Source organism: Populus euphratica, unplaced genomic scaffold (assembly GCF_000495115.2).
Source record: "Populus euphratica unplaced genomic scaffold, PopEup_1.0 scaffold38.1, whole genome shotgun sequence".
Taxonomy (NCBI): domain Eukaryota; kingdom Viridiplantae; phylum Streptophyta; class Magnoliopsida; order Malpighiales; family Salicaceae; genus Populus; species Populus euphratica.
Window position 1 is genome coordinate 222,496 of NW_011499911.1, and position 16,491 is coordinate 238,986.

Below are 16,491 nucleotides of genomic sequence, written 5' to 3' on the forward strand. Positions count from 1 at the left end.
CTACAACTCCAGATATGACCCAATTACCGAACAGTGTTCCGGTTTAGACTGCTCTAGCATCTCTTTTTTAAGTTTGGTTATCTCTTTGTCCTTTCAATTTTAGTTTTTAAATTCATCAATCAATCCTTTCATTTATGTGATAGGCCTGTATTTAAAATGTACATTTACCATAAATTAAATGTATTTTATATTATTATAAAACATGCTTTAGTTAAGGAGTTATTAATACTTCAAGTGCAAAAATGATGACATAAAACCTTAATAAAAATGCATTTTTAAGTACTAATCAATTAGTCTATAATAATTCAATAGACTTAAAAAAATAAACTTATCTTTAATAGTTATACATATACTTAGAAGACATTTAGCAGAACTAAAATAACACTTTGAATGAAATCTTGAAAATTAATTTCAACACTATTCTTTAATTTTAAAAGTCTCATCACTTTTAAAACATGGAATCATCTCGTCATAACTTGCTAATAGTATCTTATTGTCATCTCTTCAATCTTCCTTCCTTAATAAATAACATTTGCTTAAACATGGTTTACATGAGCCTATTTTTCTCTTTTTATGGTGGATGTCATTTTTTTTTAGCAAAAAATCTTTTTTATAATATTTGAATTTTCAAGTGGTCATTTTATTTTGGCAAAAAATCTTTCTTTTGATATTTGAATTTTTAAGTGGCCATTTTATTTTGGCAAAAAATCTTTCTTTTGATATTTGAATTTTTAAGTGGCCATTTTATTTTGGCTTATTCTTCATTAGCTTATTGTCATTTTTCTCTAGAAAAAAAATCTTTCTTATGATATTTAACTATTCAAGTGGCCATTTTATTTTGGCTTACTCTTCATTAGGTTGTTATGACTTCTTAGCTATTTTCCATCTCTTTTAGAAAAAGTTTCTTTTTTTTTTTCCATGTGTTATTTTTTTTGTATCACACTATCTCTTGTGTAATGATTTGTTAGCTTGCACTTAACCTCTTTTTTTGGCTTGTTCTACCTCTCTTGATGTATGATCTCAATTTTTTTATTATGCATTATCATTTTTCACATTTAATTTCCTAATTTTTTTTATTTAGATGTAACTTATCCATCCGCTTTCTCTTAAGATTTTTACCTTTTATTTACATTTATGCTTTAATTTCTTAAAATGCCCACTAGATTGAATTAACTCTAATATCATATTAAAAATAACGAGGGAGATGCCAGGGAATGAAGTCTTATACATCTTAAAACTTGAATTTTGATGATACTTGTTCCAGGTTTTGGCTGCCTCTGTTGCACTTTAAAATATTGTCTTGCTATTATTTCCTTTAGCTTTCACACATTTCATCAACTACTATCTTTGTTTCATGCTTTATAAATTATTGTTGCTTCCTTTTTTTTCTTTTCATCTTTAAAGTGTTATATTTATACCACTGTAATATTTGTTTTCCTCCATTAGTCTAATTAGATAACTACAATGCTACCAATATTTCTTGAATCTTGAATCTTCATCTTTAAAAGATCTTTCTTGCATTTGTCCTGGCCACTTCTCTCATCATAACTAAGTAATTGCATCTTCTATAATTCTTTTATTTATGATAATTTTCAACATCTTTTTTTATTTTTTTAATTGTTACATTTTTGCTATAATTTTCTTCAATTTGCTTTTCTTTAATTATTATCTTTGTCTAAACATGGCTACTTTTAGCTAGATCATATCTACTTATTCCCTAATTATTTCTAACATGGCAGTGGAGCTCTTTCAATATAGTTAAACATTTAGGAAATTAAAATAAATATGTAAATAAGAGAATAAACGAAAAGTGACATAAAAAATATAAAAATAGAGGTGCAAGATTATAAAGCTCAATAAAAAAATTAAAAACTTGCATCAAGAGGGATGAAAGAAAAAGCCTACGAAAAAGGCTAAGTGTAAGTTGATAACTTTTTGCATAGGAGATGAGATGTGATATATGTATGCATTTAATTAAGTAAATTAAAAATTATTTGTATCAATAAATTCAAAAAAAGAGAGGAAAAGAACCATTAACAATAACCAAATACTAAACAAAAAAAAGTGAGATAAATGTAAATTAGGACATGTGATCTTGTAACATGGGTTATGAATCAAATTGTGTTTAATAATTTTGTTTCTTATAATCAATTTTATATTTAATTAAATAATATTAAAAATAGACATAATTAGAAAGTTGAGAGATAGATGTGAATTTAGATATTTGGTTTCTAAACATGGACAATTAACTCTTATGTATTTAATAATTTTGTTTCTTGAAATCAACTTTTTATTTACTAAAACGATAATATAAAAAAAAGACCCATAAAAAAAAGATAGAATAAAATGAAAGTTTTTTTAAAAAAATGATGTAATCTTATCCACAAACTAAGTAAAAATTAAATAATATTCTATTAAAAACATCATAAAAATTTGTTTAATTAATTTATTTGAAATAATCTTGATTACAATCGAATACCCAATAGATTAGGCATCCCATACATACACTTAATCAACTTATTTTAACTAATTTATAATTACATAAAAAAATAAAAAATCAAAATTAAAAAAGATAAACATTAGACCTTGGTGGCCTAGTGCACCTAACACACGTGATTGATTTTTTTTATTCATTAAAGGGTGGATAATATGCCACTAGTTTTTATATTTTTATATTTTTAAAAGAAATAAAAGCATATGTATTATCAGCTTACCTAGAATCTGACTATATAATAATGGTTAAAAAACTTAGGTGGTTATTTTTTGGTCTAAAAATCTATTTTTAGCCAATTTTAATTTAAAAAACAACTAATAAATATTTTTATAACATTAAAAAATCAATTTATAAAAAAACCTAAAAACAGTTTAAAAACACAATTAAATTAGTAAATTTTTTTCTCTTTTGACCTTAGCTACCTTTTCAAGCAAGATAAATGTTTAAATACATCTCTATAAGACTTTATCGTAAAAAAAAACTAATTAATACTAAAATTAATTTTTTTTGATGGTTGAGAAGTGGTAAATCAACGACTTTATCTTTCCACATTTATATCTATGGACTGAAAAATAAAAATATAAACTATCATAACAAAATTAAAATTTCAAAAACTATAGGGATTGGAAAATAAAAAAAGAAAACAAGGTGAACTTAAAAGTATTTTTTCATTTAAATTTAAGATTGGCCATGATATTTCCTTTTGTTTTACATTTTGATCTTTTTTTATGGAGTTTTTCTTTCTTAAAACATTTTGAAAATTTAATTATTAATTTATTCATAGATGGCTGCAATTAAAAAAAAAATGTCTAAGGATAAAATTTATTAAATTGCTATAAAAATTATTTTAGTATATTTTATAATTGTAATTATAATGCAACGAAGAAGGGTTGCATGGCTAATGATTCTCAAGGTCAAGGCCATGCATAGTGTAATTAAAAGTCCTATTATAATTGGGAGTGAAACAGTTATAAGAGCTGAAAGATACGTTCAAAAGCTTTGCACAAAGAAGAACAAGAACCAATATGGGTTTGGCACGGTTCAACCACCAGAGTTTTTTTAAAATTTTAAAATAAAATAAAAATATTATTTTAATTTTTTTAAAATACTTTAAAAATTAACCTGAGAGAGTTGTTACTTCACAAATTGATCTCCATTGACCCAGAAAAAAAATACTTTAAAAATTAACCTGAGAGAGAGTTGTTACTTTACAAATTGATCTCCATTGACCCAGAAAAAATCAACCATCTTTATTTATTTATTTTTTGTTGAAGTATATTAGAGGGAGAACTTGTAAGTGAAATTAGATTAGCGCTAACTACTAGAGGACGCCCTTTGATTATTTGCTTCTTATTTTATGATTGACTTTTCATTAGTTAAAGTCACTCTTCAATCTAATCAAGGCGCATGCTTTGACCATCTCCACACGTGTACGGACTACAGTCCATATCCCTCCAGCCTCAAATTCGACAGCTACGTGTATGGCCGAGATCACCCACATGCATCATTCCCTCTGCTTATCAGGCTACACTGAGTCGTCCTCCTCTGTCTTCCCCTCTCCCTCTTTAACTCTGCAAGAACCCAGGCTACAGTCACTCAATTCATCGAAAGAATGAATTTTTAAGTAAAATTAAGAAAACCCATAAGTCTTCGGTTCCAACCCAATCCAATCCATGGCAGAAAATGCAGCTGCTGCCGCAGCCTCTTCGCCTAAACCTCTGCCTTCTCCGAATACAATTATAGACCCATCGTCACAACCACAATCACAACAAGCAGCAACCTTGACGAACACTAACACGACAAACTTAACACAGACACAGACACAAAACCTATCCAATTTACCTCAAAACACGCATATCTCTTCCTCTCCTTCACTGGACCACTCCCAAATCTCCTCTTCGCCTTCTCTCCAACCTCCACAACAGCAACAGCAACAGCAACCGCAGCAGCAGAATGTCACCGCAATGTCAGGCTATCAAATCCAACAAACCCTTCAAAGATCTCCTTCCATGTCACGCTTGACCCAAATTATCCAACAACAACAGAACCAATACGGTGGCGTTTTGAGGCAGCAGCAACAGGGCTTATACGGGCAAATGAATTTTGGTGGGTCTGCTTCAATTCAACAGAATTCGCAGCAGAATCAACAATTGAGTGGTTCCAATTTGTCTCGCTCAGCACTTCTCGGCCAGACTGGCCACCTTCCTATGTTCACCGGCGCAGCTGCCGCCGCCGCCGCCTCTCAGTTGAACTTGCCCTCACAATTGTTGGCTTCAGTATGTGTTTGATTGGTTTAAAGTTACCACTTTTATAGTGTTTTGCTTACGAAGTCGCTGTTTTTGGTTAATGCGTTTGTTGAACATAATTGTTAGTAATTTGTGCTCTCGATACAGTTATTAGCGTTGGTAAGAATTCTGGATGTTTGTTGTTTTTGTTGATGATGATGATGATGTTTTATGTATTGGTGTGAGTTTGTCAGAAAATTTCGATGGATTATGTTAGTGATCTGATTTGGTTTTCAAAGGCAGTAATTGAGATTGTTTTGTTTTAGGAGTTTTTTTAGGCAGTTCATGAGTCAAATTAGTTTTGATGAGGGTGTTTCAGAGTTACCAATTATAGGGCACTCAACAAGATGCAGTAACGATAGTATTCATTGAATTTGTGGCGCAGTTGTTTGGCTAGGTAAAGGCTAGGTTTTTTTTTCTTTTTTTCTTTTTTTCAAGTTGAAAAATTATATTAGAATCGATCAAATTATTGTTTATTGCTATTTGGGATATGAAATCTACTTATTGTAGTGCTTAGTACTTACAGGTGACAAATTACTTGAAAATTTTTGCTGGATGTCAGTGGTATATGAAAATCATTTCTACGTGATGATCAATTGATAGTATATTACTGTTTAAATACTTAAATTTTAAAAGGATATCCAATTACATATTATTTCTGAGCTCAACGAATTGAATTCAGCAGATGATAAGCTTAGAAAACAGTGTGCTTCTTTTTAATCATTGCATGATCGAGTAGTTGATTGGATCAATAGAATCTGTTGCTCCGTCTCAAGCTGATTATTTAATACATTTGTGTTTGAGCCAGCAAAATAATATAAATGATCAGAATAACGATTTTTTCTATAACAATTGCACTTTTGGATGTAGCCGAGGCAGAAAGCTGGGTTAGCCCAAGGGTCCCAATTCCATTCTGGTGATTCTCCGGGGCAGTCCTTGCAGGGGATACAAGCAATGGGAGTGATGGGATCGCTAAATTTGTCACAACTAAGACCTAATGGGACACTTGCATATGCTCAACAGCGAATGAGTGCAGGGTCAATGAGGCAGCAATTGGTGCAACAAAACTCGCTCACCTCTCAGGTTTGAGTTTTCTCTGATCACATCACCTTCTTTTCTTTCCAGTAACTGGATTTGATGACTCCAGTTTCTGTAAAGCTCGGTTCAAATTTTTGTAATTTCAAAATGATGTTCTAATCATTTTTTACTTGTATAATTTTTGCTAGCAAGTCCTATTTCTTTGAAGAGTCATACTGTATAAGGCAGTTGTTTTCTTGTAAAGGATGGTTTTTCAACCTTGGCTCTCTTATGCTTCTGCAATTTGTTTTAGTGTTTTTCATGATGCATGGTTCTGTAATTATACTTAATAAGCATAAATGGATTTGAATGTGAGAAGTAATGTGTATTCTCATGTTATTTGATCCATGCCCTTACATGTTGTATGGGATATACACGTACTTCTTTTGATGAATTGGTTACTTGTTTTTTCTTTCATTAAAGCACCGAGTGAATACAACAGCATAATACTATTCACTTTAGCGATTGGGCTTTCCAAGAATCAAGTAATCCTCTTTTCTATGGTCGAGTATTTGATCCTTCCTTCTGTAAGAACAGGAAAATGTTTACTGATCATTCTCCTTTTAGTTTTGTTGTTGTAACGTGTAACTTTTGCAATCATGAGCTTTACTTTTGATTTGTGTGCATGATCATCTCTCTGAAACTGCAGGTTCAAAGCCTACAAAGAACACCATCACTGGCATATATGAACCATCAGTTGTCAGGGCTGGTTCAGAATGCACAGCCAGCTATGATGCAGAGCTCTCTGTCACAGCAACAGTGGTTGAAGCAAATGCCAACTATGTCTGGTCCTGCCTCACCTTCACTTCGTCTTCAACAGAGGCAGTCACAGGCTCTCTTGCATCAGCAATTGGCTTCATCTGGTCAACTGCACCAGAATTCAATGGCACTGAACTCACAACAGTTATCCCAGCTGGTACAGCAGCAGCCCCAAATCGGACACCAACAACTACAGCAGCAGCAGCAGCAGCAACAGCAGCTACTACAGCAACAGCAACAGCAACAATCACAGCAACAGTTGCAACAAGTGTCTTTGCATCAGCAGCAGCAACATCAACAACAATCTCCAAGGATGCCAGGACCCCCAGGCCAGAAAACTCTTAGTTTGACAGGATCTCAGCCAGATGCAACGGCATCTGGAACAACTACACCAGGGGGGAGTTCAAGCCAAGGAACTGAAGCAACCAATCAACTTCTCGGGAAGAGAAAGATACAGGACTTGGTTTCACAGGTCTTTTCAGCATTTCTTCTCTATTCCTATTCTGTTAGCTTTATGCCATGTTTTTTCTTGCCTTCCAATTCTTCATGATAAATGTGCCATGTTTTTCATCTTTCGGGTACTCAGGTGGATTCACATGGAAAGCTAGATCCTGAAGTTGAAGAACTTTTTCTGGAAATTGCCGATGACTTTATTGATTCAGTGAGGCTTGCTAACATTCACAACTTTTTCTCCATGTGTGTGTGTGGCTGTATGTGAATTCCTTCAGATATAAAGATTCTCTCTCTCTCTCTCTCTCACTCGCTCACTCACACACACACACACACACACACGACATGGCATGGTTGCGTAGTTTTCTGTGCTATTTTTTCAAAGTTTTACTGCATTTAGATTTTAAGTTTAGACACTTCACAATATTTTTACTCTGCATTTACATGAATATTACTGATGAGTTCATGATTGAGTGTGGGGATTTTACTGTTCATTAAGGCTTCAATGCATGTTGGAATCATAGCACAATGTGAGTGAAAAACAGGAAGTTTTCCTCCAGATATTTTGCTTGGTTTTAAATTGTTGCAAATCACTGAATCTTGCTTTGTAAAAGTATTGCTTGGTTGTAGATTTACTTAGAAATATATTCCTGTTATAGACTGTTGAAGTTTAACCATTTTAGGTTTCAGAAGACCTTTCCTTCTGGTTTTCTTTTCCTTAACTTCATCCCAATCAACAAAGAATTTTCAAAGACTTGTAGTTAGATATTAAGGGCCATTGACTAGTGCAATGGTAAAATTTTATGCCTTGCAACAAAGAGGTTGCATGTTAAAAGTTGAGAAGAGCTACTTATTACAAAAAAAGCTAAAGGGTATGCTATCTCCAAATTAACCTTAGTGAGAGAATATATGATCAGAGAAGAAACCTTCTCCTAGTGTTTCAAAGGCCCCTTAAGAAGCTTTATTTGATGTACAACCTGATAGTTTGAATAGCAGTATCAAACATAAAAGCTTGTTCTTGATGTCATCAAATGTCACCTTCTATGAGAACCTTCATTAATGTATGAGCAATTTCCTTAATTTTCTTGCATGAAAAACTTCTGTAGTAATTCTTGTGCTGTTTAACCTTCTTTATTGCATTGCTCAACTGTTCTTGTGGATAGCCCCCTCATTTAGGATGAATTTTGATATGGTCAACTACTCAGGTCTTGTGGCAAAGCGTGAAAACAGTGGTCAATGGTACATGCATTCATTTCAATAAGTAGACTACTCAAATCCTACTTTGTAGTTTTCTGAAATGCAATATGCTGGATTGTTTTTACTCCTTTTGGTTCTAGTGGTCCTATACACTCCCTAAATTAGTGGAAGAAGTCTTCTTTTGTTCATGGATTAGCGATAGAACTGGTTCATTCAGGTAAAAAAAAATAAACTTGGATAAATTATAAATCATGTAGGATAAGCAATTAAATATTGCTTGGAGTTTTTGGTCGGATCTGCTCTATCCTGAGAAATGTTAGCCTATAATTCATGGTATTTTTATGAGTAGTTATTGCATACATGATCATGTTATTACTGTTTAACTTGTCTACCAAATATTATGCACTAACATTCGTGGAGGATGAATTAAATCCTTTACTTTCACATGTTTGTTAGAGAAACTTATTTCTGGTATCAAAATGCAGGTGACCGCATTTGCTTGCAGTTTGGCTAAGCATCGGAAATCTTCAACTTTAGAGTCCAAAGATATATTGCTGCACTTAGGTTTGTGCTTCAACATATAGTATTTGCATTAGCAATTTTATGTCATATGTTGGAACATTGATATGTGGTGCACAGATTTAGTCTTTGGTTTTATAGAATGCTCTTATTGATTAGAAAGAGAATGAGGGTAGAGTATCTGATGAAAAAAAGTAGGAGCTGCGCAAGTGGTTGTGGAACGTGCATGGTGAGCAATGAGTGAACTCGAGTTGCTGTAAGGCTTACCATTGGTTTTGGTTTCATGTAATCCATTTGACTTCATTGTTATCATATATGCTTTCTTTTGGTTTCTTATCTACACCCGTGATGTCATGATTAGTTAATATGAAAATAGAGAAAGGAATAATTTTTGCTTAGATATGTACTGAATAACTTTTGTTCAGCTGGCTGAACTTTAGGTTTCTGTCAAGAATGTTATAGTTAAAACTGTCTTTTAAAAATTCCTTGTCGTGAAAAAATCTGATTAATTTTGGTTTGTATATGGATCATATATATAAAGGTTAATGAGTCCATTGATGAAATATTTATTTATTTTCTCAAAACCAAGTTTGAACAGCATTACTTGAATTTGAAAACTAGAAGTAGTCAAAATCACCGTGGCCCTTCGGGTGATTTATTATACAGGGTAGGAATTTGAATTCATATTTCCTTTTTTACTGCATAGTTTGAATAATATGGCTTGGCTCAGGGGACCCAAACACCCCCCTCCCCCCACTAAAAAAAAAAAAAAAAAAAACTACCCTCTCCCCCCACTAAAAAAAAAAAAAAAGAGATCTATTAATAGCTTGCACTGCATGTTAGTTAACAATGATATTGATAAATTTGCTTTTGCTTTCTTATTTTGAAGTGAAGCATAAGGAGTTTTTTTATGAGTTTGATACTTGAAAACTCTGTGCAGAGAAAAACTGGCAATTGACAATTCCTGGATTTTCATCGGAAGAGAGGAAGCACCAAAGTAAACCTGTAAGCATTTGGAATATCTGTTAATTATAGTATTTTTTCCCCTCATTATCAATGTCAAATAACTTCATTAAGATGAAGTACAATGTACGTTGGATGCATCTGATGGAAGTCCAAAGTTTTGTATTTACAGTTCTTTTTATGAACTTTTGATATTTTTTAAGGCAAATTATCATAATAATATATATTTTTTATCATGCAAATTATGAAGCTTATCAATTATTATTCTAGAACTTCATTTGCTTTGATTATAAACCATTATAATCCTGTAACCAGTCATGTCATTTCCTACTAACACACACATACACACACACACACATCTACAGGGATCATGTTGGTCGTTCTTGAACCACTGCAAAAATGCATTAATATTTCATGCAAAATACATGTTGACATTGGGTTTAAAATATGCAGTTGCCTAGTGATCTCCACAAGAAGCGTCTTGATATGGTAACTACACTCTCCATATATGTTTTTTTCTTACATCCCCCCCTCCTCTTGTGGGGTTCTAAAGCTTTTTCTTTCACTTGTAATGTTGAGTTCAGATTCGTGCATTGATGGAGTCCTCTCAGTCTGAAGAAAATAATATCAGTCCTAAAGAGATGATAAGACAAGGGCATGGCAACCCAGCTGTTACTAATCACCTGCTAAGACCTTCACCAAGTTCAGAGCAGTTGGTTTCACAGTCAACTGGTTCTCCAATGGTGCAGCAGATTACACGGTTTTAATTGATTTAGGTTTTTGTCTCTGATATGGACTCAATGCAGTTTGATTAACTGCCTAGACTTTGCTGGTGAGAATTTATTTCATCTTTCAATTGTGTGTGTGAAATTTACAGTCTGCACAAATTAGAGATTGCTCTGCATGTCCTTTCAATGCCGGTAAAACTGCTTGCCAAGAATGTAGTCCCTGGTCTCTTTGCATTGATGACAAACAACTAACATAGATCTAGAAAGAAAAGTAGTGCATAAATTCATCACTCATCATTTAATGCATGGAAGGATATGCGTTTTTAGATTTTTCTGATTTAGTACAATACCTAAAATCATGTTGGATTTGCATATAAGAATAGCTGCATGTTTTCACTGACAGAATTTTGCATGAGAGAGAGGAGTTTCATTTATTGCAAGGTGCATTACTATTGCTGCACTTATTCAATATGTACTAACTTCTCATGGTTTAAGGGTGATTAAATGGTATTTGCTATCACTGCAAGCATTTTAGTATCTCTGTTCCTACATTACTAAAACTTTCAAGCACTTTCTTCCACAGTTCGGATTGGTAGCAGCAAAGCTGTAGTTGGACTGGAGTCCAGCAGATCTGTAATTATATGGGGTAATCCCCAAAATGGCCGTGGAGATTGCATCAGCGGACCATCTAATTTATTATAGTTATCATTATTGTGTAATCTTTTGATTTGGTGGTGAATAGCTCGTCTTAGTTCAAGTTCATCTAGCGGCTTAAAGAGTGCAAATGGAGGTTCCAGTTGCCTACAATGTGTTTATTTTGCTTATTCAATGCTGTAAGTTGACATTAAAGCAAAGTACAAGAATGGATTTCGCAAAAATTCTACACCATTGGATTTTGGGCCCCACGTGCGTCTCGCGGTTTTGTGTTCTTTTCTTTTCTTTGGGGGTTGGGGCACTAATGAGACGGTGTAGGATTTTTGTGAAATTCGTTCCTCTGCCTGCTTTCATGTAAAAGGATTTTCTTACGTTCAGGATTTGGTGATCTCGTGTCTTAGCATATTATTAGATTAATGCTTGCTGGTGGATGACTTTGAAAACTACTCAATACTCTCGAGATTGCATCTTGTTTGCACGCATGCAAATAGGGTTAGGGGAATCCGTTCCGACTCCAAGTAGATTAAATGGCTTATTGGTTTTCACCTGAGAGAACATTGAGCGTTTTCTGAAGTAACAGATGTAATGCAATGACAAGTCATTTTCTTGGAAGCAAAGTTGTGTTCATACCGTGAGCCCTAATTTCTAGCACAGGCATTCTCTCTTAGTATATCTGATGGTTGGTTTCTTCTTTGCAATCAATTTGTATACTGAAATAACCCAAAAGTGGAAGCAGTAGGAGGGCTGATTTTTTTTTTTTTTTCACTCCATTAATACCGACAGCATTAATCATCACTTATTGGAGGTCTGCAACTTGTAATGGTTCATTTTTGAAAGAGAAAGCAAGTCGGTTTTCCCATCACCATACCGCAGGTGGAATTGAGAGAATATGTATATGCTCATGGTAATTTCTCCTCATAATTGTTGCTGCTGATTGGGAAAAATCATGATACATTTGCTTGAATCTAATATTATTGTCATTTTCACATACCATGTGTTTCATTACAGGGTAAAAAAGAGCAGCTGGTTAGAGGAAAATACGATATGGATGATGGATTCTCCGACAAGGGTTCTCTCCTTTTGCCTGGCAAGAGTACCAACGAGCCCATTGCTGGTAGAATCAGCACGCGCATGCATAATCTTGACTGTATAGTTGTAGTTAGGAGTTGAAATTACGTAATACAGAATGTTTCACAGCTTGCAAATGAATAAAAAATAATTCGAAAAAGATCATCCAATCTTTTTATAAGAAATCACCTAATCTTTTTAAAAGAAATCATCTCAACATTTCAACTTGTTAATTACTGGACTAATTTGTTGAAAAAGTATCGAATGCAGTCAACTAAGAAGAATTTCCTGATATTGTTGGCTTAAACCTAGGTGTGCCATAAGAAGTCGGACATGAGTGAGTAGTTCTCCACCACTTTTAAGTTGCTGGGCATGGTCTCTCCATTCGCAATGACCTGCAGCGTAAGTGAGCATTTCAACCCAAACCTCACTTATCAACTTCCACTTCTCTGCTTCCAACTTTTGCAATTGTTGAGCTAGCTTACACCCGTGGACGAGCAGGTACTTGCTACTTCCATATTCTCCAGGAATTGTTGGCGTCGTATCAATAGGAATTGCTATGGCATCTTCCAACTCCTCTTGCTTCGCTTGGAATAATGTGATGCGAGCTTCCCTTGCAGTACCATTTGATGGCCCTTTCTTTCTTGCTTGGAAAAATCTCTCCATCTCGTCACTCGCATCTCGATATCTAGACCCTGAATCACTAATTCCCTTGGGAAGCATATTCGGTTTCACGACCAGAAGATAGAACATGTAATCAGATAGTAATTTAGACATACTTTGTTTCGAATGGAACTTCTGATCAACATAATAGCAAAGATCAGTAGCAATGTGCCAAATAAAGAGGCTTTGGTTAAATTCCACGGACGTTGTGCACCAGCGGAATTCTTCTAGCCTTTTCATCTTCTCAAGCACACCATCCCCCCTTTGAGCTAGTAGTCTAGTACGTCGGTTCTCCTTATCTTGGAGATGCTCTATAATCTCATTCCCCTTCTCAAGAAGATTTTCGAAGATCAGATCTTTCAAATTGTCATTTATATGCTCCCAACTTACGTGCAAGTGCTTCAATGTTTCTTGATCGATTCCGATAAACTTGCTCAAACTCTTGATTGTTTTGATTGCAAAGCTAGAACTTATCAGGTTGCACTGTGCCATGGACCCTGACCACCTCTTTTCATTGGCGAAATATGCACGAAGGGAGTAAATGGCATTACCAATGGGATTACTTGGTGTGCTTGTAAACCTAGTTAACCAAATCATTGTCCAATCAGAGAAAACGAGTTGTAACATTGCATAAACCTCCAAGCCAAGAGCTCCAGCTAGTAACATATAAGTTGTAGCAACATTGATGGGTGAGCAGCGATGCTTGTCAACGAAGAATGAGAAGGAAACTAGTGTAATGAAAGAGGAGGAGAAGGTAAGGGAGCGAAGAAAAACTCCTTTTCGGGAATAAACTACGGGAGCCTTAGTATAAAGTCTTTCAAAGATGAATCCGAGCTCCAAGTCTACCAACTTGAATGCATCCTTTGATGATTGGCAAGAAATGATAGAGTGGCTGTCCTTCAGTTCGGTAAGGCTGAGGATAAGATTTTCAAAGAGATATAAGGACATCTTGAAAAGATAATAAGCTTGATGAAGATAGTTGGCCTGAGGAATATGGTGTCCTCGCGGAACAACCATTATACTCTTCGTATCTAATCGCAGGCGAGGCGGGGTTGAGAGCAAAGAGTTTCTGATGTGCTCGGTACTTGAAGATCTGAGCGCCCAAGTCCTCTCCCCATACTTGGCAATTCCGGCAAATAGCATAAAAATAGTTAAAAATGAGAGGACACTGAAATCCCAAGACTTTAAGACAACATAAAAAGCCACAGAACCTTGAACTAGAAGGTTAAGCAAATGCCTCAACCACAGCTCATTGTCTTCGATGGAGAAAGCTGTGATTGTATCTGGGCCACCAAGGTGCACGAGAAGGAAAGGTGCCCAAAACGCACGAAGTGAACTGTTTTCTTTTGCAAACTGAATGTCACCCATTTCTCCAAGCTGGCTCCTGGAAAGAACACCCAAAGCAACAGTGGCTACCATGTCTGCCAGCAAGTAAGAAGACCAAACAAGAATTCTGATCCAGATTCTTGTAATGCGCTTCCTCCGAGAACCAAACATGATGAGAAGGATTTGCAGAAAAAGACTAAATAAAACCATCCCTACAATCTCCCATCTGCTCCAAAGTTTCTTGAGTTGCCCAGGAAAGTGTGGCATTTTTATAGTCATCAATCTCCACATGAAACAATCAGGTCAGCAACTGAAAATTTGTATCATGCAGTTTCATGACTAATTATATTGCTCCTAAAACGTAAGATAATAATCACGACTCATTTATATATATATATATATATACAACTAAAATCGTTTATTATGCTACGTACGTCGTGATACACACACACACACATGCAGCGGGGTAGTCTTCTATTCAGAATGAAACTTTACTCACCGTGAAACAATTAATTAGCAGTATATCGATCTGTGGAAGTGCTTGCTAGATAGCACTCATTCAACACAGCATCTGTTCTTCTCTCTGCCAGATGAATTAATGAAGATTGATTTCATATATACCTAAAGACAAGCTAATGGATCACAAAGACAGAAAACCATGCATTCTGTGTAAGAAATTGAAGTGCAAGTAAAGCGATTCTTATTCAATTATTCATCACAAAGTATGAACGTAGTTATTTCATTATATATATATATAATTGTTTAATATACCAAAGCCACATGGTAGCTAGCTCTTTGACTGAGCTAGGCTGAGACACGCAAGGTATAAAGCTAGATATATTTGGAAGTACCAATATATCATTCCCCACCAGCTAACAAGCAAATATTTTATTTTTATTAAATTTTATTTTTATCAAATTTAATATTAAAAAATAAAATTTAATTATAAAAATAAATCAAGTCAAGGAGATTAATTTATCAAATCTATATTATTAAACTGAGATAACTTTATAAGAACTAAATTAAAATTAATAAATTATAAAACTCAATTCATAATTAATTTAATATTAAAGAATAAAATTAAAAAAAATATAAAAAATCACCCGAGTTAATCAACTAAATTTGTAAACCAACTTATAAAAATATGATAACTTTATAGAATATAAACTAAAATAAATAAAAAAAAATAAAAAAAAATCAATAAAAAAATTAATAAAAAAAGGTTCGAATTAATTAATTCGGATCATGAAGTCATGATTAAATTATTTTTAAGAAAATCTCCATTGCTTATACCGAAACCATCAAGGGAAGAAGCCTAAGAAACACGGTCTCCCCAAGGAAACCACACAAAGAAAGATGCATGCTAATATCGATTAGCATATTCCTAGCTTTTCTGAAGGTTTAAATCTATTACATTTTTATTTATTTTAGCCAATAAATTTTATATAAATATAATTAATGTTCACACATGTGGTATCCAAATATTATATACCTTTTGCAACTACACATATTTAAAGACACCTACCACACCCACGTTGGAGTTGAAAATCAAGTATTAAAAAAATACTTTTATTAGTGAAACTAATCGAATGTAGATATATTATTTGAGTAAAGAACATGCAGCCTCAAATTCCATCACGCCCCATTTAAAACACAATGCCAAACGGGGGATAACAGGTATGTTTGGTATTACAGTAATTGTTATAATTTAAAAGAAATTATTTTATAATTAGTATTTTTAGTTGAGATTAATTTGATATTTATAGATGTTTTGGTTAAAATTAAAGTTTAACAAAAAAATTGTTTAATATATTTAGTTAATAATACTTTTAAAATTAAGATTATAAAATAATTTTTAAAAATATATATTAATATTGATGGTTTTTAATTTAAATATTGTATATTTAACTATTGTTATTATATCATGAAATAAATAATACTTTATATAAAATATTTTTCGTTGTTCTATTAAATTATATACTATTCCATCACGTATGAAATACATCTGACAAGGTCCATAATTTCTTTTGATTTTTTAAGCGCGCAACAACATCAGATAAAAAATATAATTACAAATAAAATTGGATTTGTAATTAAATTTTGCAAATGCTACTTCATCAAGTGATCTCTGTCTAATTTATGTAGTATTATTAAATAATGTTGAACACTAGTTTTTCAAATAAAACACAATTAAAAAATTAAAATTAAAATTATTTTTTATTTTTTATTTTTTATTTTATTGGGTCGGACCTAGTTCAATGTATGTTGAGCTTTGGACCGGACCTGATCCGGCTTGAATTGGTCCGAT

The 16,491-nt window shown here is 33.5% G+C and overlaps 2 protein-coding genes across 2 annotated transcripts; one reads left to right on the forward strand and one right to left on the reverse strand.

Annotated features, from left to right (window-relative positions):
- The first annotated feature begins 4,023 nt into the window (after nucleotides 1-4,023).
- LOC105133945 (transcription initiation factor TFIID subunit 12b-like) lies at nucleotides 4,024-11,548 on the forward strand. Its single transcript, XM_011038116.1, has 9 exons — nucleotides 4,024-4,770; nucleotides 5,650-5,862; nucleotides 6,506-7,087; nucleotides 7,202-7,276; nucleotides 8,748-8,826; nucleotides 9,722-9,786; nucleotides 10,198-10,233; nucleotides 10,329-10,576; nucleotides 11,056-11,548. The coding sequence occupies exons 1-8, from the start codon at nucleotides 4,168-4,170 to the stop codon at nucleotides 10,509-10,511; spliced, it is 1,836 nt and encodes a 611-aa protein (XP_011036418.1). The 5' UTR covers nucleotides 4,024-4,167; the 3' UTR covers nucleotides 10,512-10,576; nucleotides 11,056-11,548.
- A 709-nt stretch (nucleotides 11,549-12,257) lies between these two features.
- On the reverse strand, nucleotides 12,258-14,873 carry LOC105133946 (uncharacterized). The gene is made up of 2 exons (XM_011038117.1): nucleotides 14,683-14,873; nucleotides 12,258-14,466 (listed from the first exon to the last, which is right to left on the reverse strand). Exon 2 carries the CDS (start codon nucleotides 14,460-14,462, stop codon nucleotides 12,465-12,467), a length of 1,998 nt encoding a protein of 665 aa, XP_011036419.1. The 5' UTR covers nucleotides 14,463-14,466; nucleotides 14,683-14,873; the 3' UTR covers nucleotides 12,258-12,464.
- Nucleotides 14,874-16,491: the final 1,618 nt, after the last annotated feature.

Coding starts and splice junctions, on each gene's coding strand:
- LOC105133945 (XM_011038116.1), top strand. CDS start 4,168: ATGGCAGAAAATGCAGCTGCTGCCGCAGCCTCTTCGCCTAAACCTCTG. Junction 5,863..6,505: donor AAAACTCGCTCACCTCTCAG/GTTTGAGTTTTC, acceptor CTGAAACTGCAG/GTTCAAAGCCTACAAAGAAC. Junction 9,787..10,197: donor GGAAGCACCAAAGTAAACCT/GTAAGCATTTGG, acceptor TAAAATATGCAG/TTGCCTAGTGATCTCCACAA.
- LOC105133946 (XM_011038117.1), bottom strand. CDS start 14,462: ATGACTATAAAAATGCCACACTTTCCTGGGCAACTCAAGAAACTTTGG.